Source organism: Diabrotica virgifera, chromosome 7 (genome assembly GCF_917563875.1).
Source record: "Diabrotica virgifera virgifera chromosome 7, PGI_DIABVI_V3a".
NCBI lineage: Eukaryota > Metazoa > Arthropoda > Insecta > Coleoptera > Chrysomelidae > Diabrotica > Diabrotica virgifera.
This window is the reverse complement of record NC_065449.1, coordinates 82,076,917-82,103,282: the sequence shown is the minus strand read 5'-3', so window position 1 is coordinate 82,103,282 and position 26,366 is coordinate 82,076,917. Positions and strand designations below refer to the sequence as shown.

Here is a 26,366-nt window from a genome sequence, read left to right as displayed (position 1 = left end):
TTCATTAACTGCTTTACAATATAGTTTATAAAATCATTATCAGGACCACAAATTATTATATCATCTACATAAATTAAAAGATATGTTGCAAAATTATCATTACTTGTAATATATAAACAAAAATCATTTTCGGACCTTATAAATCCAATTTCAAGTAAATAAGAGTTAATTTCTATGTTCCAACATTTTGATGATTGTTTCAACCCATGCAATGCTTTATTTAACCTATATACTTCACTTTTACATCCTACTCCCTCTGGCGAATATATATAGACTTCTTCTTCCAAAGCTCCATTCAATAATGCTGACTTAACATCTAGTTGTCTGAAATAAAATGAAAATTGGTTTCCAATAGCCAAGATCGCTCTAATGGTGGTCATTTTCGCTACTGGAGAATAAATTTCTTCATAATCTGTTCCCTTCTCTTGTGCAAATCCTCGAACTACTAATCGAGCCTTATATTTATCACACTTACTCTCTTCAAAAGGTTTAAAAGTATATACCCATTTCGTATCCAGAATATTCTTTCCAACAGGTTTTTTATCGACTATGTCCCAGGTACCATTTTTATTTATCGAATCAATCTCCCTTTCCATGGCCTTAACCCAGCAATCTTTATCATCCCTTTCTTTTACTTCTTCAAATGACTGTGGCACATCATCAACCAAATTCATGGCACATAGAGCCATATAAGTCTCATAATCTTCTAACCATTTTGGTGGGTTTACATTTCTACTTGCTCTACCTTCTGCTCGACTTGTGCTCTGTTCTTCATTTCTTATTTCTTCATTAATACTAACTTGATCTATTTCATTTCTGCGGTTCATTTCTTGTTTTGCAATATTGTCTACGCTATCCATATCTTCATCACGTTTGCTCCTAACTTCTCTGTCTTCATCTAGTGTTGCCAATTCTTTAAAATAAAATTCATTTTCATTAAACCTTACATCCCTGGCAATAATTATTTTATTTTTATTTGTATTCCACAACCTATAACCTGTAGGTGCATAGCCCAACATTACACATTTTCCTGCCTTATCATCAAACTTACTCCTCAATTCATCAGGAATGTGAGCATAACAAGTACTCCCAAAAACTTTTAAATTTCTAACATCTGGTTTTTTGTCGTTCCATATTTCAGCTGGTGTAACGTCTCTATCCAGGCTTTCCGAAGGTGACCTATTTATCACATAACATGATGCCCTTATAGCTTCTCCCCAGAAAGACTTAGGAACCATTGAAGCATTCATAATGCATCTAGCTCTTTCCACCAAAGTACGGTTCATCCTCTCTGCCTTACCGTTTTGTTGAGGTGTGTACGGTACTGTATAATCTAATAAAATGCCATTTTCTTTACAAAACTCTCTATATTCATTTGAAACATATTCACCCCCCCCTTATCACACCTTAATTTAGAAACCTTTGAATTAAATTTTGATTCAACAAACCTCAAATATTCCTTAAATTTACTGAAAACCTCACTTTTATTTTTAATTAAAAAAAGCATAGTAAAATTTGAAAAACCATCTATAAAAGTGACAAAATACTTACAACCATCAATTGTTTGTGGACTGATTGGGCCGCAGACGTCAGAATGAATTATTTCCAAAATTCTATTACTTTTTGACCTGGTTGAAAAAGGTAACCTTGAAAACTTTCCCTGTACACATGGTTCACAAAAATTTACTCCGCTAATATTTAGGTCCTTGTTTATTCCAACGACTAAATTCCTTTTGATTAATTTTTCTAATGATTTAAAATTTAAATGTGAAAACCTTTCATGCCATCTAATAAATTCTTTATTTTGGTCATTTTGGACAGAGTAACATTTTTGTTGAACTACTTCAAAATTGATCTTGTATAAACCATCTCTTTTACCTAATCCTATTAAACAACCGTTTTTAATTAATTTTACAACACCATTTTCAAAAATTACAGTAATCTGAGACATTTCTAATCGTTTTACAGAAAGTAAATTTTTTCGTAACTCTGGTACATAAAAAGCATTTTCAATTTTACATTCTACTTGTCGACCACATACATTGCTAAAAACATTATACTTCCAATACCAACTGCAGGTAAATAGTTACCATTTTTTGCTAATGCTATATCTATAGGTTTATCCAAAATTACCAAATCTGTAAATATACTTTTATCATTTAGTAAGTGATCAGTACATCCTGAATCAATCACAAATTCTAAATTGTTCACTGTTTCACTATTAACTACATTTTTACCTATTTCAGTTATAAAACATACCTTAGACACTTCATCAGTTATATCATCAATCTCATGTGACCCGTCCTGCTGTTGGGTGAAGTTGCTTCTATGCATTCCTCTGTTGTGATGTAAGTTTCTCGAACCTTTATAACTGTTACCTCTACTTGACCAATTTCCTCTAAAATCATTCTGAAAACCTCTTTGACTCTGAAAATTTGATCTGTAATTGTTACCTCTATTTGACCCATTTCCTCTAAGATCATCCTTAAAACCTCTTTGACTCTGAAAATTTGTAAATCTGCCAGACCCTCTTGGATAACTTGTGGATACTCTTGCTCGACAGTCTCTTTTATAATGGCCTCTCTTTCCACACCCATAACAAGATGTGTCAACATTGAAAGCAACTTGTTCAGCACCAACTACTCGACTTGCACTTGTACCCAGGCACCTCTTTTCTTCTTCACTCAATAACATTTTCTTTACCTCTTCATATGATAGTACACCAGGCGACAAATTTTCGATAACTGTTACCACAGTTTCATAGGATTTTGGCAAAGTTAACAGCAAATTACATATGATATCTTGATCTTCAATTTTTACCCCAGTGGCTTTTAACTGTCTCAGGACTTCCTCAAATTCACCAATAAATCGTTCTAATGACTCACCTTCTTTAAATTTCATGGACAGCAACTTTCTTTTTAGGAACAGTTGTCCTGGTAGCCCCTTTTTCTCATATTTTTCTTCTAAACTTTTCCACATATGGTAGGCCTGTTGTTTGTCCCGCAATATCTCTAACTGTGCATCGGAAACACATTGAACAATTATTATTGATTTGGCTTTATTGTTGCATTTTTGGAATTTTTTCATCTCGTTCTCGCTTAGACCTGTTGTGATTGTTTCGCCTTTTACACACTCTAATACTTCATTTTCTGCCAATATTATTTCCATCCGAAACTTCTATGATAAGTAATTCTCACTTGTTAGGGCCTCAATATTATACATTTTTCTTTGTTCCATCGTGTACATGTGTATAACCTATATTTGCTAATTGATACCTTATTATTATTTTTCATCCGTGAACTGGGCCCATAACCTTTTGTTTACTTCAATCATCAACTGGTCTAATTAATAAAAGAGGCTGCTTCCATATTTATCATTTATTTCCTAGGATTATATTGGATTACTACAAAAATACAAATTTCATCTCTTAACCTAAAATGTCTAACGTCTATCATCTATCATCTGTCAGTTCTCTTCTTCTTATTAGAAAAAGGACAGGAAGGAGGTTTTTAACGATCTACAACACTGTTTAGTTTGTTTATTATTTATTGTTATACCTATTACATGCATATAATACATGTATACATAATTACAAAAACTTATATTTAGTCCTGTCGCCAGGGGGGGTACAACGGCCTCCTGTATTCAGATGGACTTACCCAAGTTTTTTTTATGTATTTTGACCTGTAGAACACGAATTTTTTGGGTAACAGTTGATCCGGATGTCGATAAGATTGTTATAAACCAAGAAGTTGAGGAATCACATAACAGCGATTTCTCGCAAAACAAAACATTTTTTTGTATTTTTTGGTCCATTTTAACCGAAAAATGTTCCTACAAATTTTTTCGTAGGATGCATAGTTTTCGAGATAAACGCGGTTGAACTTTCAAAAAATCGAAAAATTGGAATTTTTGAACCCCAAAAACTTTTGATTAAAAAATAAAATAGCAATTCTGCTTACCGCATTTGAAAGTTCAAGTCAAATTATATCGGATTTAATTATTTGTATTGCCAAAAATGTATTATTTTATTGTTAAAACAAAGCTATAAACACCTAGTGCTTGAGTGATGTTTCAATGATTTCTCATTTAAAATCGAACGAGTACGTAGAGGAGGTAAAAGTGCAAGCGGGGCTATTTCTAAGTAGCATGCATTAAAACGCATGTATTAGGCACGGGAAACAGTATGTGTTTATAGCTTCTTTTTTTAACAATCAAAAAATAAATTTTTAGCAATGCAAATATTCAAAACAGATACAATTTGACTTAAACTTTTAAAGGCGGTAAGCAGAATTGCTATTTTATTTTTTATTCAAACGTTATTCGGGTTCAAAAATTGCAATTTTTCGATTTTTTGAAAGTTCAACCGCGTTTATCTCGAAAACTATGCATCCTACGAAAAAACTTGTAGGAACATTTCTTGGTTAGAATGACCCAAAAAAATACAAAAAAATGTTTTGTTTTGCGAGAAATCGCTGTTATGTAATTCCTCAACTTCTTTGTTTATAACAATCTTATCGACATCCGGATCAACTGTTACCCAAAAAGTTCGTGTTCTACGGGTCAAAATACATAAAAAAAATTTGGGTAAGTCCATCTGAATTAAGAAGGCCGTTGTACCCCCCCTGGCGACAGGACTAATTTGGGAGGTTCAAAATAATTGTTATCTACTTATGTCATATTATGTATAAGTTTTTAGTTTGTGAAAACTGTCATTATAGACAGCAGTGCGTTAAGGGTTTAAAGTGTGCGTGAAGTAACAATGTATTTTAAATGGGATTTACTTTCTCGCACACTTTCAATGGGTTTTTTGGCACACTTTCATATAATCAAGTATTCTTAACTTTCGCGTTGTCATATTTATGACTTACAATAGGGTAGCCGAACGTCCCGAAAAAACGATATTTTCCCGTTTTTTAACGATTTGTCCCGGTGTCCCGAAAAAGTCTCTCGGGACGCCTAAATGTCTCGTATTTTTTCTTCAATTTCAATTGTTTCTTCAATTTCGGCATTTGTTTTCATTATTATTTCTCCCTCTCTTATTACATTGTGGTCCAGTATTGTTCTCATTATTGTTCGTTCAAATTTCGGAATGCTATGTTCCTCTTTCTTATTAATCGTCGTTGTTTCCATCCCATATTTATCAACAGGTCTTATTAAGGTATTATATTATTTCATATTATACTTGTCCTGTTTCTCAACAGATTTCTAATCATTCCATATGTTTTTCTGCCTTTCAGAATTCTTTCCTCTGTTCTCTCTTTTCCGGTTTTCCATATTGTTACTCCCAAGTAGCTAAAGGTGGATATAAGTTTGTCCTCCTTATGATTACTTTCAATATCAGATTAAATAATAGTGTCGGGGAGACAGAGTCACCTTATTTCACTCATTTATTTACATTTATCTCCTTAGAAGTTGTTCGTTGAAACTGATCCTTGTTTTGGTGTTCTTTAGGCTTACTGTTAGCATAATTTGTCTTAATATTTCTGGGATTCCAACATTCTCTATCTGCTCCATCATTTTTGTCCGATTGATTATATCAAAATCGCTTTTAAAATCTATGAATATTCGGGGAATTTCTCTGTTGTATTCTCTAGATTTTTGAATTACTGGCGGCAGACGAACGAAAAACAAAAACAATATCCTGCCAACATCACAGATCACAAACAGAAATCTTATCTATACGTAAACATACGATGGGAACAAATAAAGGTTCTTCTCAGAACCAACTGACTAGAGATCTCGGACCGTGTATCCGAGTCTGTCACCTTAACATCGAGGGCATAAGCCAGGCAAAATGCCAAGTGTTGCAAAAAATCCTACACGATAACGACATTGACCTGGTTGCCATACAAGAGACCCATACTGAAGACAAAGTCCAGCTTGATTTAAGGGGAAAGATAACTGGCTACGATTTACTGGGAGCCACCTATGATAAACATTACGGCGTCGCAACCTACATTCGCTGCAATATAGAAAATGGTTTCCTACTTTCTGCTTCCAATGAAAATAATATACATGAAGTAGTCACCAAGATTGGAGATATTACCGTAGTTAACATATACAAACCTCCAGCCACTACATGGAACCCAGAAGTGCTAAAGACTCGTCCACATCCTACTATATACATCGGCGACTTCAACAGCCACCACGAAATGTGGAAGTACACCACGAATGATGAAAATGGGGAGGCACTAGTAGAATGGTCCGAAGAGCAAAACACATACCTAGTTTTTGATGCCAAAGACAGAGGAACATTTAAATCAGCTGCATGGAGAAAAGAATATAACCCAGACCTATGTTTTGTCTCAAAAGATACCAATGACAGACCACTAACAACTGCGAGAAGTGTCCTTGCAGACTTCCCACATACTCAACATCGTCCGGTGCTTATCACCATCGGAATATCAATTCCAATAATTAGATCATATCCTCGACCCAGGTGGAATCTTAGAAAAGCAAACTGGAAGAAATTCTCTGAACAACTAGACCGGACCTTGAGCTGGGTCCCTCCAACCAGCAAACATTATGAGAGGTTTGTGGGCGCAGTAATAAGCACTGCCAAGAAAACCATCCCTAGGGGGTATCGCAAAGAATATGTGCCTGGATGGACTGAAACATGTGAAGACTTATACACGAAGTTTCTCGAAAGTGGTGACCGAGAAATAGCCGATGAGCTTTTACACAACATCGATACAGCTAGACGCCAAAAATGGATAAAGACTGTCGAAAACCTTGACTTCAAAAAATCAAGCCGGCAGGCATGGTCCTTGTTGCGGAAAATTGGAGGAGCTAACCAGCTGGAATCCAGAGAGTCTAAAATGTCTCCTAACAAGGTTGCCTCCCATATAGTATCTCTATCCAGAGCTCCACGAGATCGAACACATACTACCAACGTGAAAAGAGACTTAAGGGCATTAAAACAAATGAACAGAACGAACTCCGAATATTCAGCAAGAATACTTATTTCTGAAATCACACATGCGCTGAAAGAAATGAAATCAGGTAAAGCACCTGGGTTTGATGGTATCCATCCAGAGTTCTTGATACACAGTGGTGCATACACGAAACAGTGGCTTGCAATGTTCTTTAATGATATACTTCAGTCAGGTAACATTCCTTTCTCACTTAAGCGAACAAAGATAATTGCAATTCCGAAACCGGGCAAATCAAACGATAAGCCAGAAAACTACCGCCCCATAGCTCTACTCAGCATGGTATATAAACTATTAGAAAAGCTTCTCCTCAACAGAATTAGTCACAGGATACTAGAAAATGTCCCCATTGAACAAGCTGGCTTTCGCCCTCATCGAAGCTGTACGGACCAAGTGCTGTCATTAACAACTTTTATAGAAGCTAGTTTTCAAAAGAAACAAAAGACAGCAACAGTATTTATAGATCTAACAGCAGCATATGATACTGTTTGGAGACAGGGATTAATATATAAACTGGCCCGCATTATCCCCTGCAGAAAGATAATTAACCTCATTGACAACATGCTGACCAACAGAGCCTTCCAGGTTATAATGGGAAAGGAGACGAGTAGACAGATGAAACTTAACAATGGTCTTCCACAGGGTTCTGTTCTTGCCCCTTTACTCTTCAGCCTCTATATTGCTGACATGCCTGAAACCGAATCTCGGAAGTTTGGATATGCTGACGACTGGACCCTTGCAACAAGCCACCAATCTTTAGAAACTACAGAAATCACTCTCACGAATGACTTATCCATCCTCAGCGAATACCTTAAGAAATGGAGACTACAGCCAAGTACTACAAAAACTGAAGTATCAGCTTTTCATCTAAACAACAAGTTGGCAAACAGAGAATTGCGAGTGTATTTTAATAACAAGCTGTTAAAACACAATAAATACCCGAAATACCTTGGGGTTACTCTAGACAGAACGCTCACATTCAGAGAACACCTGACGAAAACAGCAGCAAAATTGAAAACACGCAACAATATAATACAGAAACTCTGCGGCACTACATGGGGGTCCACAGCATCAACATTAAGATCCTCTGCTCTTGGCCTGATATATCCGGTGGCAGAATACTGTGCTCCAGTGTGGCTAAATAGCAGGCATACCCACCTGGTCGACACCCAACTAAACCGTACTATGCGTATGATAACAGGCACAATTAAGCCCACCCCTACAATGTGGCTACCTACCCTTAGTAATATAGCACCACCCAACCTACGCCGCGAACATGCATTGGTTAAAGAATATAACAAAATAATGGACAGTCGCCAGCTTCTAGTCCACAACGACATCCCCGATATTCTTGGAAACCGTCTCCGATCCAGGTTACCCCCTCTACAATCTGCTCAAGCGCTGCAGCAATCCAACTTTGACTTAAATACCCGATGGAGAGAAGATTGGGAAAGTAGGACAGATCCGCATTACCATAGTCTACCGGACATCATAGGGAAACCTGGCGAATTTGAACGTCCCTGTAAGATTTGGGCAGCCCTTAATCGAATTCGAACAAACTGTGGAAGATGCGCCGACTCCCTCCACAGATGGGGTAAACTCCCCTCGCCTTCTTGTGACTGCGGCGCTGCAAGACAGACGATCAGTCACATTGTTCAGGACTGCCCACGCAGAGCATACACAGGCGACCCTATAGACTTTGTAATGGCAACCGAAGGGTCAATCGAATATATAAAAAAATTGGACATCTGTTTGTGATGCATTGTATAATGCATAAATCTAACTATATTCTGTGATATACTTAAGCCATACGCTAAATAAAAAAAAATAAAAATTTTGAATTATTTGTTTCACTGTATGTGTGAAATTAATCATCGACCTCCTTGGTCTGAATCCATTCTCGTATTCTCCTACTATTCGTTCGGCGCATTATTTAAGTCTCATGTTTAGTATGTTTGCTAGAATGTTATGTGTGGTGTTTAATAAAGTTATTGCTCTTTAATTCTGGCACTCCTCCCTATCTCCTTTTTTTTTCATATATTATAGTTACTATAATACCTGTGTTCCAATCGTCTGGTAGTCAGTTTTGTCCATAATTTGTTGTATTAGTTGGTTTATTTCTTTATGTAATTCTCTTTCTCCGTATTTTTTTAATTCCACTACTTTTTCATCTTCTCCTGCTGCTTTTCCGTTTCCTAGGATTTTAATATTTGTTTTTGTACTTCTTCTGCTGTGAAAATTTCGACTTCGTCGTTATCTTCTACGGTTTTATTTCTTCATCGCAGTGTGCTTCCTTCTTCATAGTGAATAGCATTTTTTCGTAATATTCTTCCCATATTTTGCTGATCTGTTTCTCTTCAAATACGGTTTCTCCTTTCTGGTTTTTTTAGTCCTCTTGTTTTGCTTGATTTAATGCTGGGCTTATTTTTTGTTGCTCTGACTTTTTTGTAAAATTGCTTTATTTACTGTTCAGTTAACAACTGTTTTGTTCTGACGGATTGTTAATCCATGATATTCTGGCTGAGTTTTTTACTTTGTTTCGCAGTCTTGATCGTACGTAAATTACGTATTCAAAGGTAAATTGAAAAGGATTTGTAGGTCCCAAATTAGCTAAAAGACCATGTTTCATCCTGCCTATTTGGATATCGCCCCAAACCCTCCTTGGCTGTGGCGTACCCGGAGAGGAGACTTGGGGGTTAAACCCCCTTTCCCCCAGTGCATATGAAAAATACATAAAAAAAGGACGAAAATGTAACTTATCTTTCACAAACAAAACAAAAAAATACGCCAACCCCCCTCCCCAGAGAAAAATTCTACGCTACTGCTCCTTGGATGTGTCCCGTTTTTTCAAGTTTATGATCTGGTCACCCTAACTTACAACAATATTTTTGACAGTTTTGTGGTTTGAAAGTAGTTAGGATTTTTAAATGTCAAAGTTCTAAAAATTGTAGAATAGAAATGAATTCCAGTGACGAAGATTTACAGTTTTTTTGTTTATCGTAGATAAAATATTGTATGAAACTGTGCGTGAATTACTTTTTCTCGCTCCGTTGTCGCTCGTGCTCTAAATATCGCGTGCGTTCGCAAAAAACATACTTCACGAACTGTTTCATAAATAACTATTTTTCAATAAGATTTTTTTACATCTAGTTTTGGTAACACTTTAGAAAAAGTCACGCTTCGCCACTGCTTTAATTACTTTTAGATGAACTGAGGATGAACGTGGATTCATATACGAAACGTCTTCAATAAATTTTTGCAATTTTGTAGCTTAATTTCCGATTACTGATTAATTTTATTGTCATGTTGTTGTTGTGTTAATAATAATAATATAATGACTTATTTCGTTTTAGATTACTACATGACAACGACTTAGGACGTATAAAATCTGACGGTCTCTTTGGTAGGCTACCTAATTTAGTTAAGTTAGATTTAAGAAGAAATCAAATTACAGGCATTGAAGAAAATTCATTTGAGGGCGCATCAAAAATTTCGGAACTGTAAGTAAACTTGTTTTTGTTAAGCGTATTACTAATACAAAAAACTATAGAATAGCAGATGAAACGATAGAGATTAATGATCATGTTTAATAATATACGTTATCGGTTTCCGAAGATATTTTTGGTAAAAAAAAGAGAATTTAAGGAACATAAAGTTTTGCTTTAATAAGATTTGTTCATCTTTTTAAATCGATATAAAAATGAAAAATTTACTTAGTGGTAGACTTTTACTAAACTTTTATTTTATTTTTAGGTTATTATCTGAGAATAAATTGCTGGAAATACACAATAAGATGTTTTTAGGCTTACATAATTTAAAAGTTCTTTCTCTTAACAATAATCAAATAACATGTGTAATGCCTGGATCATTCGATTTCCTCCAGTCACTGCACACACTGTAAGTTGTATTTTTATTAAGTAACTTTATTTAATTTAAATAATACAGTTTTATCTGCTAAGATGTAAAATAGAGCTAGAGGGTCAGAATAAGTGATGTCGTTTAAATATCTAGGCATCACACTGTCTAGCTATGGAAAGCTCGAAACAGAAGTGGAAGATCAAGTAAACAGAGCAAACAGAGCCGCAGATTGCCTTAATGAAATGATATGGTGAAATATCTTGAAAGAAGTGAAAGGCAGAATTTACAAAACAGTTATCAGACCAATAATGGCATATGCGACTAATTTCAAATTCATATAATAATTGTTAATTTCTTTTAGGAATTTGGTCCAAAATCCTTTCATGTGCAACTGTCATCTAGCATGGTTTTCCGACTGGTTAAAAAATAAAGGTTTAAGTGGTTCACCTCCAAGATGTGCTGGTCCCGATAGAGTCAAAGATGTATTGATACGGGAACTGCCTAAAACGGAATTCAAATGTTTAAGTAAGTCTAATGTTTACTGTAAGATTTTTAATTCGGAAAATCGGTAGACTTTAAAGAAGAAGTATTAAAAAAATTGATGTTAGGTATATTATAATTTTTCATACATTATATTTTACAATTTTAGGTGATAGTGACCAAGGTTGCTTAGGAGAAAATTACTGCCCCCCTATGTGTTCTTGTACAGGAACAGTAGTTAGATGTTCCAGAGCTAACCTTAAAGAAATACCACGTGGAGTTCCGCCTGAAACCTCAGAATTATATCTAGATTTTAATGACATCGACAGGATACAGGGTGATAGGATTAAACACCTAAAATCTTTGACAAGACTGTAAGTAATCGAAGTCTTATAATATTCAGTAGTAATAATTAGTAGTAATTACACGACAGCTCTAAAATTATCGATTTGTTTGACGAGTGACACTTTGACAGTTTTAATTTTCCTTCGTGTCGTGAAATTATGTCAAAGTTTCACGAGGGCAACGAGTCGATAATAATTTTTACTGAAGAACAAAAAAATTTCAAAATTAATGTTTTTATCATCAAAAAAGTGGATATTTTCAGTAGTAATTGCATGAGTGCTCTAAAATTATCGATTTGTTTTCCGAGTGACACTTTGACAGTTTTAATTTTACGACCCGAAGGGGAGGGCAATAAGTCGATAATAAATTTAGAGATCGAGTGTAATTCGCTGAGATTATTTCATGAATAAAACTGGCTTTTTAAATTATTTTAACTAATATTTTATTGATATCTTCACCTGAATATTTGCTAAACCTGTTTCTTGGTGTTCTCTGTGACAAGTTGTAAAACATTAATTGTCATTAATGTCACTGAATGTTCATTTTTGCGTAGTAACAAAGGGCATCTGACGTAATGCTTGACGACGGGATATTATTAAAAATTATCCGCATTAATATCACAAAAAAGTAGAGATGCATCAAGTCAAACTAGTTTGATTTGACTTGACTTGACTTGAAAATCAAACTTTTTGTATAAAACAGTTTGACTTGACTTGATTTCGATATCTTTAGGTTTGACTTGAATTCAAACATCTTCAAACAGTTTGAAAAGTTTGAATATTATGCAACGTGTTTATTTTCAATTTTAAATGAGACCGACTAGTCTTTATTTGTTCACTGGCGGATCAACGGGTTGGTGGGGTGAGGGGTAGGGAAAATTCCCCCCTCCCAACAAGGTCCAAAAAATTTGTTTTGACAAATTTCAATAAGCATAGAAATGTATTGGCTGATACGATATTTTTAAACCGCAGATAGACAAATAAAACCCAATAAACGCGCCAGTTACGATAATTATTAAGAAAGTTTAATGCATATTAATACATTTTTTTTTAATTTAAACCCAACATTTTGTAGCCTGTATCCGAAAAAAATTTAAATTGTAGATATAAAACCATATAGACCTGGATCCCGCGTACCAAAAAAAGTTGATTAATAGCAAGCTGAAAATTCCTTAATAGCTTAACGGTGTTTAGTCAGACAAACTTTGATGTATGGGAACACTGGAACAGAAGAAGTTTTAATTGTGGAAAAGGTTAAAAATTTGGAACGTCAGACTACGTAAACGTTCCATGTATTTTGTCGGACAGAAATTCCAATTGATTTGTTACCATTTCATTAAACTCTCATGCAAAAATCAGACTAGTTTTTATCATCAACTGGGTATTTTAATGACTGGAACACGAAGAACATGTCAAATGACAGGAATCATGTTGGTTAGTAACAGCAGTCTGATTTTTGCATGAGAGTTTAATGAAAGGATAACAAATCAATTGGATGTTCTGACCGACAAAATACATGGGACGTTTTCGTAATCTGACGTTCCAAATTTTTAAACTGTTCCACAATTAAAACTTCCCCTGTTCCAGTGTTCCCGTACATCAAAGTTTGTCCGACTAGACACCGTTAAGCTATTAACAAATTTTCAGCTTGCTATTAATCAACTTTTTTTGGTACGCGGGATCCAAGTCTAATAACCCTATGGTTAGTTTTGAATTTTAAAGAAATACCAACGAATATACAGCAATACCATAGAACAACGATCACTGTTCTCTGGCAAAACTACATTTTGTATTGTGGTATATATTACATATTTTCGAGTGAACTAGCAGCTTGGTACCACATGTTTTTTCGAACCGGCCCTAAGATAAATAAATGCCTTTTTTAATAAAAGAAAGACATAAAAATTCCAAGTTTATTTTGAGCTGTCCATTGAAAAACTAAATAGTCTTATTTTATTGTAACCCTTAAGGACATAGGCGTAACATGTCGCTTATCAAAATGTTCAATGTGTTTTATATGTATTAATTTTTTTCAAATCCTGAGAAAACTAATAAGAATTAAAAAAAAATTAAACGCAGCATGAATGATTACATTATTTCTGAGGGACGAACATCCCTGAAAACTTCTATAATGTTTATTTTAATAAGTAACAGGGGTGAACATAAAAAGGAAAATTTAGTTTTGTTATTAATTGCAAATATTTCATTCAAAACAAACTTCTTATTTATTCTAAGAGACTTTCGGCCCTCGGTAATAACGCAATCTTTCATTCTGCGTTTAAATTTTTAAAAAATACTTATTAGTTTTCTCAGGATTCGAAAAAAATAAATATCTACAACAATCTACATTTAAAAGTTTTAAATTAAAACACATTGAAAATTTTGACATTTATGTGGCACTCATTCTATTATTAATTTTCTTATCTTAATTGGCAACTAACATGTCGATCTCGACAAAAAAGTATATCTACTAAATAAATTATTATTCAAACTATTTCAAACTAGTTTGACAAACAGTTTGAATTTTAACCCCCTCTGTAGCTCAATGGTAAGAGCGCCTAACCTTTGGATCGAAAGTTCCGAATGGTAGTGAGTTCGAATCTCACCAGGGTCAGAATTTTTTTCATTTATTATAAATTAATAAATGAAAATAGTTTCTGTCCTTGTGGGATCAGACGTTCGGATACAATTAGCCTCTCTTTGCAAAGACAATGACGTCGACTTTGCAAAGTAACAAGACACTTACTCAACACACACACTACACATTACACCTAAGTTAGTGATAAGTTATACAATTACGTGGCCAAAGGTTCTAGTTCTAAACCAAGGCCAGAATCAGAGAAAAAAAAGTTTGAATTTTCAAACCTGTACGATTGACCAGTTTGACTTGACTTGAAATATTTGTCAGAAAGATTGACTTGAGTTTGGCTTGAAATTAAGTCAAACTCAAGTCAAGTTCAAACATTCAAGTCAAACTTTTGCAACTCTACAAAAAAGTGAGAATAAATTGACAATAATGCGACAATTTTTCGAAAACTTGTTGTCTGGCAATAGACAAGACAATAGACAAAAGCCCGCAGGGCTCGAGTGGCTATTGCCCAATGACAATAAAATTGAGAAGAAGTGGAGCATTATTTTCTTATTTATTCTTACTATCGTGTGATATTCGTAAATTTATTTTTTAATACTTACATATAAAATTCAAGTCTTTGTCAAACATGCAGTGACATTGATCCCAATTATTAATGTGACACACATTTTTCAACTTGTCAAAATGAACAGTACAGTTTAGCAAATGTTTAGTTAGACGAAGATATTAATAAAATATTAGTTAAAATTATTTATAAATACAGGTTTATTCATGAAATGATCCTACAGAAGGAAATTCTAACGCTTAAATTTGCCGATTTGTTGTCCTCGTGACAATTTGACATTAGATGCAGAACTAAAAGTTTATTATGGATATTTTCTTAAATGTGACAGTTATCAAAACTAGGAAACTGGTTGCAATTAAACAGAAACAATCTACTTAAAGAAATCCCCACTGTAATTTTGTACAGTAGAAAATTACCGATGTAATAATAATCTGATTGGACAGAATTAAACACGTGACGAAAAATCTTATTACATGCTTGGAAGTTAAAATCATTAAAAAATAAAAAAATATGAAAAAAATTTTTTAAGAAACGCTTTTCTTTAGTTACGAGTGACTAAAATTAAAAATATTAAAAAATCAACCAAAACGCAAAAAATAAAAAACATTGAAAAAATCTAACTAACACATTCGTCAAAGAAAAGCGTGGCGCGTCTTCATCGAATAAACGGTTTTCGCCCCACACTTTTCTTTAACGAATGTGTTCGATTTTTTCAATTTTTTTTTAATTTTTGCGTTTTGGTTGATTTTTTAATATTTTTAATTTTAGTCACTCGTAACTAAAGAAAAGCGTTTCTTAAAAAATTTTTTTCATCTTCTTTTATTTTTTACTTTTTAGTCTTACACTTTTCAAACATTCAAATATATCGTCATGTTTCTTAAAATATGTATAAAACATATTGTACTAACATGAAAAGTACCTAGTCGGAATCGACAAAAAATTTGAAACTTTATTGTTTATTTATGAAGCATAACGTAAACAATTAACGTAAACAATTAACGTAAAAAGTGAAATTATGTATAGTTTATATCATTAGCTACAACACGTAAAAGTTTGAAGTTTCTACATTGTAAAAAACAAGAGAATTTAAGCATTTTCCGTTAAATTCGTCTTTTTTTTATTTAAACAATTAATAAACATAAAAATTTTTTTTATTGATTATTCGTGTATTGTTCCCGTGAATGCGTATGTCTGCAAATTTTCATTCATTTACATTGGAGAAAAGGCACTCAAATTAACGTCTAAAGATTTGACGCAAAATATTGAACTAAATAAAAGCGTTTAATAATCGCTGTAATTTTTATTTCTGTAGTCTATTGGTCAGAATATCCTATGAATGAAATAGTCTATTAAATAAAATTGTTCATCATATATTTAGATACTATGAAAACATTAATTAAAGGACATGAAAGGCGTTTTCAAAAAACTTACAACAACCTCTGTTATTTATGAAGAAGCAATTTTTTAATAAAGAGAAGAAGTTGGCTGGTCGATTCTCGCTCATAAGCTTTTTCAGTAGATATCTTGAAATTGGAAGTGGAAAAGCGAAAAACCCAATGCATATACTCCCCTGGGGGTTCAAAAATTAAACAATCATTTTGAGAAAATTGAGACAAATTCTTACTATGTACTTTGAATATTATAGGAAAGTCCCAAAATATTTATAACCTTGATGAAAAGTGATTTGCTCAGCGCTTCACGATTAGTAGGTATATCTGGCAAAGAAAGGAGCTAAACAAATTCACCTCATTTCACATCTACACTCTTCACATTGACAAAAGCACATGGACAAAATGTTGCAATAATTGTTTCCGGTGGTAAAGGTATCATTATTCATGCGTCAATTCTACTATTGGTATTATTTAAGGGAAAACTTATTTAATGCATTTAAAGGATATACAGTGAGCACGTAAAGGTTGGAATAAATTCATTTTCTCAAGAATGGACGAATTTGGAAAAAAATCCCGAAACAGGTCAATTTTTGTTTTTAAATTAAGACTTTATGACATATATATCATACTAGTGACGTCACATATCTGGGCGTGGTGACGTCATCGATGATTTTTTAAATAGGAATAGGGGTCATGTGATAGCTTATTGGAAAGGTAATTTAATTCTCTATTTAGTAATATAAACGTTTATATAATTTTTTATACAGGGTGTCCAAAAAAATGTTTTTTAATTAAATTTATTGACATAAAAAGAAGAATGCATGTAATTTATTTAGTCCAAAATACATTTTACTGCTCTCAGAAAACAGAAAAAATGTTTATTTGAAAAATAATTATTGCTTTTCGCTTAAATTAAATGTTCAAACTGTCAAGAGGAAGGTGGGTGGCGGCTTTAATATTTAATTTAAGCAAAAAACAATATTTATTTGCCAAATAAACATTATTTCCTGTGTTCTGATAGCAGTAAAATGTATTTTGAGTTAAATAAATTACATACATTCTTCTTTTTATGTCAATAAATTCAATTAAAAAAAATTTTTTTTTGGACACCCTGTATAAATAATTATATTAATGTTTATATTACTGAATATAGAATTGAATTACCTTTCAAATGAGCTAACACACGACCCCTATTCTCATTTAAAAAAAATTATACATGACGTCATCACGTTCAGATGGGTGACGTCACTAGTATGATACATATGCCAAAAAGTCGCAATTTAAATATAAAAATTTACCTGTTTCGGGATTTTTTTCCAAAATCGTCCATTCTCGAGAAAATGAATTTATTCCAACCTTTACGTGCTCACTGTATATAAAGGAGAACATGAACGAATCGATTTTTTACCACCAGGTAGCCTGGCTCTAATGACCCCCACAGGAGCTATGACCATTCGGGTAGGTATTTGAACAAGAAGTACGCCATTTTTCAAAATTTAGACCCTCCGGGAGGTTGTCTCATTAATTTTGATGGTGCTGTCACCTAGATTACTCCATAGTTACCGAGAAAAAAAGAGCTCGGGATCACTTTGTATTGCTCACCACTTACCATACATAACCCCATATGGAATGTAGTATTGGAAGCAACGTAGCCGCCCTATATAAACATTCCAATTAACAAATATTATTTTTTATTTTAGGGATTTAAGCAATAATAAAATAGCTATGTTGTCGAATGATACATTTACGAATCTGTCAAAATTATCTACATTAATAATAAGCTACAACAAATTACAATGTATTCAGAGGGACTCGTTACAAGGATTGTTATCTCTACGGATTTTGTAAGTACCTATGTATATTAATATGTTTATTTAATTGTTTTTATTAATTATTTAATTAATTTAATTTAATTATTTAATGCTTATTGTATTCATATTTTTAAATTATAAATTTATAACTTTTAACACAGCCATCTATATAGATATACTTAAATTATTTGTGTTTGAGTCTTTTATTGATCGAATACACAGACACAATACTTAGTGCCCTATGTAGGCCAACCGCTAACTTAGGAATACCTACTAGTAGATGTCGCTGCAGAAATTCTAATGAATTTAGTTTAAAATTGAGTATGATAATATCGTTGATTGATGTACAACGATAATATATAATCGGTCCCTAGTCAAATAATTGTTTTCTTCTTTCCTTTATTGGTATATGGTTCAGGTATTTCATAAATGTGTTAATATTTTGAATAATTATTTTTTTCTCATTTTGTTCATCGACATTTTTTCACCGCATTTGATCAATTTTTTCCAGATCTGCATGTACATCTGCATCTAACAATATATTTTCCTTTTTTACCAATGCCAACGTAATTAACATCGAACAATATCGTTAATGAGCCATCTACTAAAGATATTTCTAAAAATCATTTTAGTTTATCAAAAGGTGGAGTCAGATATTAGTAATAACAGGTACACAGGTGGGTTCAGAAAATGACTAGGTACTCGAGAAGCTCTCGTCGGTTTGACTGTTCTTACACAAAGATGCCTAGACGTTAATCAAGAAGTACATGCATGTTTTTTATCGATTTTGAAAAAGCGTTTGACAGAGTACGCCAGGATAAGCTAAGAGTCATTCTTGAAAGAAAGGACATAGATAATAAAGATATGCGAATAATTCTCAATTTATATTGGAATCAGAAAGCTAAATATCAAAATAGAAAATGAGACATTACAAGCAATAGAAATACGTAGAGGAGTACGACAGGGATGCATTTTGTCACCACTGCTATTTAATGTATCTAGTGAAAGCATATGCCAGGAAGCTCTTTTGCAAGCAAACGAAGGAATCGTAATCAATGGAGAGGTTGTAAATAACATTCGATACGCAGACGACACTGTACTAGTTGCAAGAACAGTAGAAGAATTACAACGATTACCTACTTACAAACATAAATATCGCTTGCAACAATTCTAGCATAAACATCAATATCAAAAAAACTAAGTATATGGTCTTCAGTAAAAACATGACACAACCAGCATATATTAGTATAAACAGCATTCAAATTGAAGAAGTATCAAGTTACAAATACTTGGGAACTTTAATAAACGAAACTAGAGACCAAAACAATGAAATAAAAAGACGTATCGAAATTGCCAGGGCCACCTTCATAAAGATGAGAAAATTCTTCTATAACAGGGATATAAGCATCCCTCTACGATTAAGAATGCTAAGAGGCTACGAACACGCTATTATACGGTGTAGTGGCCTGGACTCTCAAATCGAACACCGAACAACATAAAAAATATTAAAAGTTTCTAGATGTGGTCCTACCGTCGAATGCTGAAGATAAGTTGTGTTCAAAGAATCACAAACCTTGAAGTAATACGAAGGATAGGAGAAGACCCAGAAATTTTGTTAACGATAAAACGAATCAAACTCGAATATTTGGGTCACCTGATGAGAGGATATAAATACGCATTACTTAAAAATTTAATGCAAGGAAAAATAGAAGGAAAACGGAATCTAGGCCGTAGAAGAATGTCATGGTTGCGGAATTTGAGAGAGTGGTTTGGCTGCACCGCTAATGAACTTTTTAGGTCAGCTGTAAACAAGGTCAGGATAGCCTTGGTGATTTCCAACCTCCGATAGGAGTGGCACAGGAAGAAGAAGAATAATTGATAATTACCTAATTAGCTCTGTCACGACTTTGCTACTATAACTTATTTAACCCGGAAACAGTACAATATATAGATATATAAGTAATACTAAAATATAAAATATCTACGAATTCGATATGTTATTGTCTTACTAATCGTGGTATTTTATTTCTATTGACTTCCTCTTTTAGTATGGGTAACCAAATCCTACTGCATTCTACCGAAGAATTTGCGACACAATTGGTTTCATTTAGCATAATTAGAGCCTATTCTTTGATTTTTCTCTTTTTACTATCTGTTTCTTTCAGGACTATACTTGAATCTCTCCTCTGAACTCTATGTTCATTATCCCATGCGTGTTGACATATTTGAGATCTATCAAATTCTCTATTTTTAATATAGTTCTGATGTTCACTTATTCTAACGTTTAATGGTCTTGATGTTTCACCTAAATAAAATTGTTCGCATTCACAAGGTATTTTATAAATACAATTCTTTGTTCTTTCTTCTTCATTGTTAGGTTTAGTTTTAGATAAAATAGATCACAATGTACTTGTTGTTTTGAATGTTGTTGAAATGTTGAATTTATTTTCTATTGTTTTCAGTTTCTCGGATAGTCCTTTTATATATGGTATTGATATTTTTCTCGTATTATTTCTTGTGAATGTTGTAGGATTCCGTTCTTGTTAGATTTTATCTAACAAAAGTCAATTCTACTCATATTTAGTTATGCTGTCCGGTACTCTTGAACATGTGCATTACTACACTCTTCCTCTGGCCACTTACGAGTGGAAAGCTATATTGCGAAATTCTTCATCAAGCTACGAAAAAGGATAAAATTTTAGATTTATGACATGACTATATCACTTGTACAATTCTCATCTACTTCTAATAAATAAAAATACATTTTTAGATCCCTCCACGGCAACCAAATTTCACTAATTCCCGAAGGAACATTTGCCAATTTGAAATCTATAAGTCACATGTAAGTGTTTCTACCATAATAATTTAACAACTTAGCATATCTAAGTAGAGGATATTAACGCAGGTTTATTTAAACATGTTTCTACTTAATTTTTAGAGCACTTGGTTCGAATCCATTATATTGTGATTGTTCCCTTAAATGGTTATCTGACTGGGTTAAGGTTGATTATGTCGAACCCGGAATTGCACACTGTGCGGAACCACCTGCAATGAAAGACAAGTCGATTTTATCTACACCTTCTTCATTTTTCGTTTGTAAAGGTAAGTTTACTTTAATTTTTTAACAAAGGGCAATTTTTTTCAATGGTGTTCACAGAGAAGCTGCGAAATTGCAGTTTAGCGGCATTAAGTTTTTTTAAAGGTTCTGAAACTATAGTTGGACGTTTCGAAAATCGTTCTCAAAACATATTATTCTAAAAATTCTGAGAAGATAGGGCATTCTAATATGCTGTCAAAATTGAATCAATCTGACAGCTGGGAGGCAAACATAAATGTTGCGGTTCTTTGTAATTTTGTTTTATACAAGGATTAATTTAACATTATCACTAGAAGAATTAATCTAAAAAGATAATATGCTTCATTTCTGTTGTGTTTTGAAGTGTGCAATTAGGTATTCACGATAAAGTTCAGTTTTATCGGTTAACATCAGTCCTACATTTTAATCATAAAACAACTAAATAAGTTATCATCTGAGAAACAAAAACGTAAAACAACTAAATAAGATATTATCTGAAAAACAAAAACAATCGTTAAATGCTATAAAACGTCCTATAAAAATGCTAAATAACTAACTATGTCCATATTACTTACGCTTAGAATACGTCTAAACCGCAGGTAAATCAGACCCTTTGAGGGAAAGTGGACCTATATTATTTGTTTTGCCAATCTTGTACCTACTACTGTGCATCTAGGTACCTACTAGCAACATTTGTATTGTCTACCAACAAGTTTATATGCACTCATGTTTATTTATTCACTGCTTAAAACTAAATAAAGTCGTTCAAATACTTCTACAACTAAAAACTACACAAAATCTACAACAAAATGTTAAAATACAACTAAAAAACTGTTAACGGTAAAAAACTTAAGAATCATATGGTGCAAATAATATAAACAAACACAATGTTTGACAGTTTGCCTCCCAAACGTCAAAGTTTTGGAATGCCCTATACCACGCAGAAATTATTGCAGTACAGGGTATTTTATAGATGCAGTTTTTACATATTTCTTGTGTTTTTGGGTTTGGTTTTGGACAGGATATATCTCAGAGTTTTGGTTGTTTAGAATGTTGTTGTGATGTAATATTTTTGTTTCCTATCCTTTTAAATTTTTCTGATAGCCCCTTCACATAATATAGTATTTTTGTCATCTTTGAATCCCTTCTTGTGAGTGTCCCTGGATTGCTTGTGGTGTTTTGCTGTTCAATCTTGCGGAATTTCTTGTCTATAATGACAACAGGTAGTCATTTTTTATTTTCATTTTTAGTCAAAACTTTTGTTAGGAGGTTTTTTCTTCTTAAAATCCCTTCTCATTGGAGCAGGTGCTTCGAACCTTATCATATAGGGATTTGATCATTTCCCCAATGCCAATGAATTTAAGGAAGCAGAAAACCTGCTAACAAAGGTTTTGACTAAAAATAACTATTTACTAAAAATAATTTTTAGCATTTTCGTTCATATGTTATCATTTCTAATAATTCTATTTTCACCTGGAGCTTTTTTTATTTCGCATAGTGCTCATTGCGATTCTTATTTTGTCCTCTATTTTATGAGACCATGAGAGCCAGAGTGGCTTAACTGATTTTAACATTACTTTACACAATCAAAGAAAATGATCAGAAGCTAACACTATCCGATTGTTTTAGTAATTGTATGTTGAGAAATAATGATTCTTGGTCAACATTCAATTACTAATACAATCGGGCATTGATAGCATCTGATCATTTTCTTTGATTATGTAAAGTAATGATAAAATCAGTTAGGCCACTCTGGCTCTCATGGCCTCATATGTGATATATCTTCAGATCTAACATTTTTTACTATTTGTCGTTGTTTTTCGTCTTTAACTGGTGGTGATTTTTCTTTTGACTCGTATACTGTTTGGTACCTAGTAGTTTCCTATCATAATAGTTATTTTTTAAACTTCTGTAATTTCCTCATTTTCATCATTAATTAGTTTTGTAATTATATTTCTACCTTTTGTTTGTTTCTTCGAGCCTCGTATGTCGTTTTTTTCCCTCCCTTAGATTACAAGGCACCCAGATTGCAAGGATTTAATCAGTAGTGTTGTAGCGTTGATTGATAAATATACAGAGCATGCATATTTATTATTTGTAGGTATATTTATTATTTGGTATATTTATCAACCAACGGTTGTAGTATTATTTTTATCAGTTTTTCGTGCAGTATATTATTGCTTATTACATTAGTATCAAACGTTTTTCGACAGTCCAGAATATTTGAATCGCGCATCTTTGAAACAAGAACTGTACGTTTAAGAAGGCTTCTCTTGAACCTAACAATTTATAAAATTCATGAGGCATCCGATATACATCTCCTTAACATAGTCTATAAAATATATTCTTTTATAAGTTACTTTTATAAAAATTCCAAAAAATGACTCATTAGACCAATTGTGCGAATTTCTTTATAATTTATCGTTTAATTCCTTAGGCGGTGTTATGAATATGGATTTAAAGCACAATTTTGCTACATTTCGTCTAAGATTTTGATTCAAGATCTTATTTGATGATATTTGAAATATTTGATGCTCTCGTCATCTATATGGAAACTACATGAATTTGGCATTTACATTGTCCAGTCATGTGGCTTGCCTTCCTGAATTAATCCTATCGCCATCTCACCTCAACTGTTCTCGTACAGGGCACCCACTAAATTAATAATCTTTGTCTTCATTTGCATTCCCTGTTTCTTTATATCACGAGATTTTCCCTAGCGTGATAAATGTGATGTGACCGAAGATTGTGTACGATTTCCTTAAAAATCTTTTAATCTCTTCTATTCCACCGGTTTGTCGAATGATACACTCAACTGTAATAGTACTTTGAAGACTTTTCTTGCGTTTCCTTGAATACTTACCAATTATGCAATTTTTAGGAAAAGTAAGCAACGATATTTTAGCGAAATGCGACGCGTGCTATACATTTCCTTGCCAAAATGAAGGGAAATGCGTCACTATGTCTGAAGGGGACTTTCAGTGCAAATGTGCCCCCGGATATCATGGGAAAAAATGCGAGTTTATGATCGACGCTTGTTACGGCAACCCCTGCCGTAACGAAGGGAGTTGTAAAGTGCTTGAGGAGGGGAGATTCAGGTAATTATTATTTCTACTCTTAAGTCTAAAATTTATTTTTTATTTTGTTATACGATTTGTTAACAATAACAATTTGTTATACGAGTGCTTCGTAGAGTTGTCTGAAGTCCTAGATAAAGCTTGTCTTAAAGATAAGAGTCAAATATTCTTATATGGATTCAAAAACATAACAACCACATACCAGCGGATACAAAAAAGCTACAGATGAGTAATAGCCCAATGATTAAAATAACGAACAGGAGAAACCAATCCACCTCAGAAATAATGAGAAAGAATGAATATTAAACTTTTGGGAAAATATTTTAATTGTATAAGCCCCATCATGAAAGTTTGAGTTTCAATCATATTATGCAATCAAAAATGAATAACCATTTTCAATTTCGTTGCAAAACGAAAACACAGCCGAACCATATTCTAGTCCAATCAGAGAATGCTGCAAGCACCCCTACCGGTTTCGAAACTTATTAGTCTCTCATCAGGAGGCACATATGCTGCTCTCCCTGATCCAACCAAAACAAACCCCAGCGTGAAGTCCCGGCTTGCAACGAACGAAATGGCATAGGTGCCCTAGCGGCAACTGCTAGCAAAAAGACTAAGTTTTCACTCTAATGGCATATAAAACAACATAATGCTATTCTACATCCCACCAAAATGAAAACAATGGGAACCTTCTCTGGTTACACCTCCGAGGCTTCTACAATTTGCAAGCCATACGGATACTGAGACTAAGGAAGATGAGGGAATTCTACAATTTACAATTCACGTCCCATCTGCTCAGCGCGGTAAAGTTCCAACGAGAATGGTTCCCTTCATACTCCACACAGAGTAAATGTAAATCAAAAATGAATAACCATTTTCAATTTCGTTGCAAAACGAAAACACAGCCGAACCATATTCTAGTCCAATCAGAGAGTGCTGCAAGCACCCCTACCGGTTTCGAAATTAATTAGTCTCTCATCAGGAGGCACATATGCTGCTCTCCCTGATCCAACCAAAACAAACCCCAGCGTGCAGTCCCGGATTGCAACGAACGAAATGGCATAGATGCCCTAGTGGCAACTGCTAGCAAAAAGACTAAGTTTTCACTCTAATGGCATATAAAACAACATAATGCTATTCTACATCCCACCAGAATGAAAACAATGGGAACCTTCTCTGGTTACACCTCCGAGGCTTCTACAATTTGCAAGGCATACGGATGCTGAGACTAAGGAAGATGAGGTGTAACCAGAGAAGGTTCCCATTGTTTTCATTCTGGTGGGATGTAGAATAGCATTATGTTGTTTTATATGCCATTAGAGCGAAAACTTAGTCTTTTTGCTAGCAGTTGCCGCTAGGGCATCTATGCCATTTCGTTCGTTGCAATCCGGGACTGCACGCTGGGGTTTGTTTTGGTTGGATCAGGGAGAGCAGCATATGTGCCTCCTGATGAGAGACTAATAAGTTTCGAAACCGGTAGGGGTGCTTGCAGCATTCTCTGATTGGACAAGAATATGGTTCGGCTGTGTTTTCGTTTTGCAACGAACTTGAAAATGGTTATTTATTTTTGATTTACATTTACTCTGTGTGGAGTATGAAGGGAACCATTCTCGTTGGAACTTTACCGCGCTGAGCAGATGGGACGTGAATTGTAAATTGTAGAATTCCCTCATCTTCCTTAGTCTCAGTATCCGTATGGCTTGCAAATTGTAGAAGCCTCAGAGGTGTAACCAGAGAAGGTTCCCATTGTTTTCATTCTGGTGGGATGTAGAATAGCATTATGTTGTTTTATATGCCATTAGAGTGAAAACTTAGTCTTCATATTATGCAATCTTGGACAACCTATGTATGCGCAATTGAAATGAAAGCTGTATACCACTGTGTACCAATTTATATTATCTAAACTCATTCATTCTTCTTCTTCGTGTGCCTCAACTTGTAAGGACATTGGCGGTCATCACGGCCCATTTTAATCTATCTGCACAGGTTCTAAAGAGTTCTATTGTTGTTTTTCCACTCAACTGCTTTAAATTTTTCAACCAGGATCCCCGGTCTCCCCAAATCTCTCCAGGTCTCCCCGGTTTTCTTTTTCCTTCCACTTTCCCTTGCATAACCAATCGCATGAACTCATATTTTAGTATGTGACCAAAGTATCTCATTTTTCTTTTCTTCATAGCGTTGACTATTTCTTTTTCTCTTTTTATCTTTCTTAATGTTTCCGGGTTTGTTACGTATTGTG

The 26,366-nt window shown here is 33.8% G+C and overlaps 1 protein-coding gene across 1 annotated transcript in view; it reads left to right on the top strand.

Moving 5' to 3' along the window:
- The window catches only part of LOC114338866 (protein slit), a 122,725-nt gene that overhangs the window by 73,803 nt on the left and 22,556 nt on the right, over positions 1 to 26,366 (top strand). The window contains exons 16-23 of the mRNA XM_050656894.1: positions 10,289 to 10,435; positions 10,689 to 10,832; positions 11,155 to 11,318; positions 11,443 to 11,647; positions 17,864 to 18,007; positions 20,745 to 20,816; positions 20,913 to 21,076; positions 23,932 to 24,148. Coding sequence (XP_050512851.1) covers positions 10,289 to 10,435; positions 10,689 to 10,832; positions 11,155 to 11,318; positions 11,443 to 11,647; positions 17,864 to 18,007; positions 20,745 to 20,816; positions 20,913 to 21,076; positions 23,932 to 24,148 — 1,257 coding nt within the window. The remainder of the gene's footprint in view (positions 1 to 10,288; positions 10,436 to 10,688; positions 10,833 to 11,154; positions 11,319 to 11,442; positions 11,648 to 17,863; positions 18,008 to 20,744; positions 20,817 to 20,912; positions 21,077 to 23,931; positions 24,149 to 26,366) is intronic.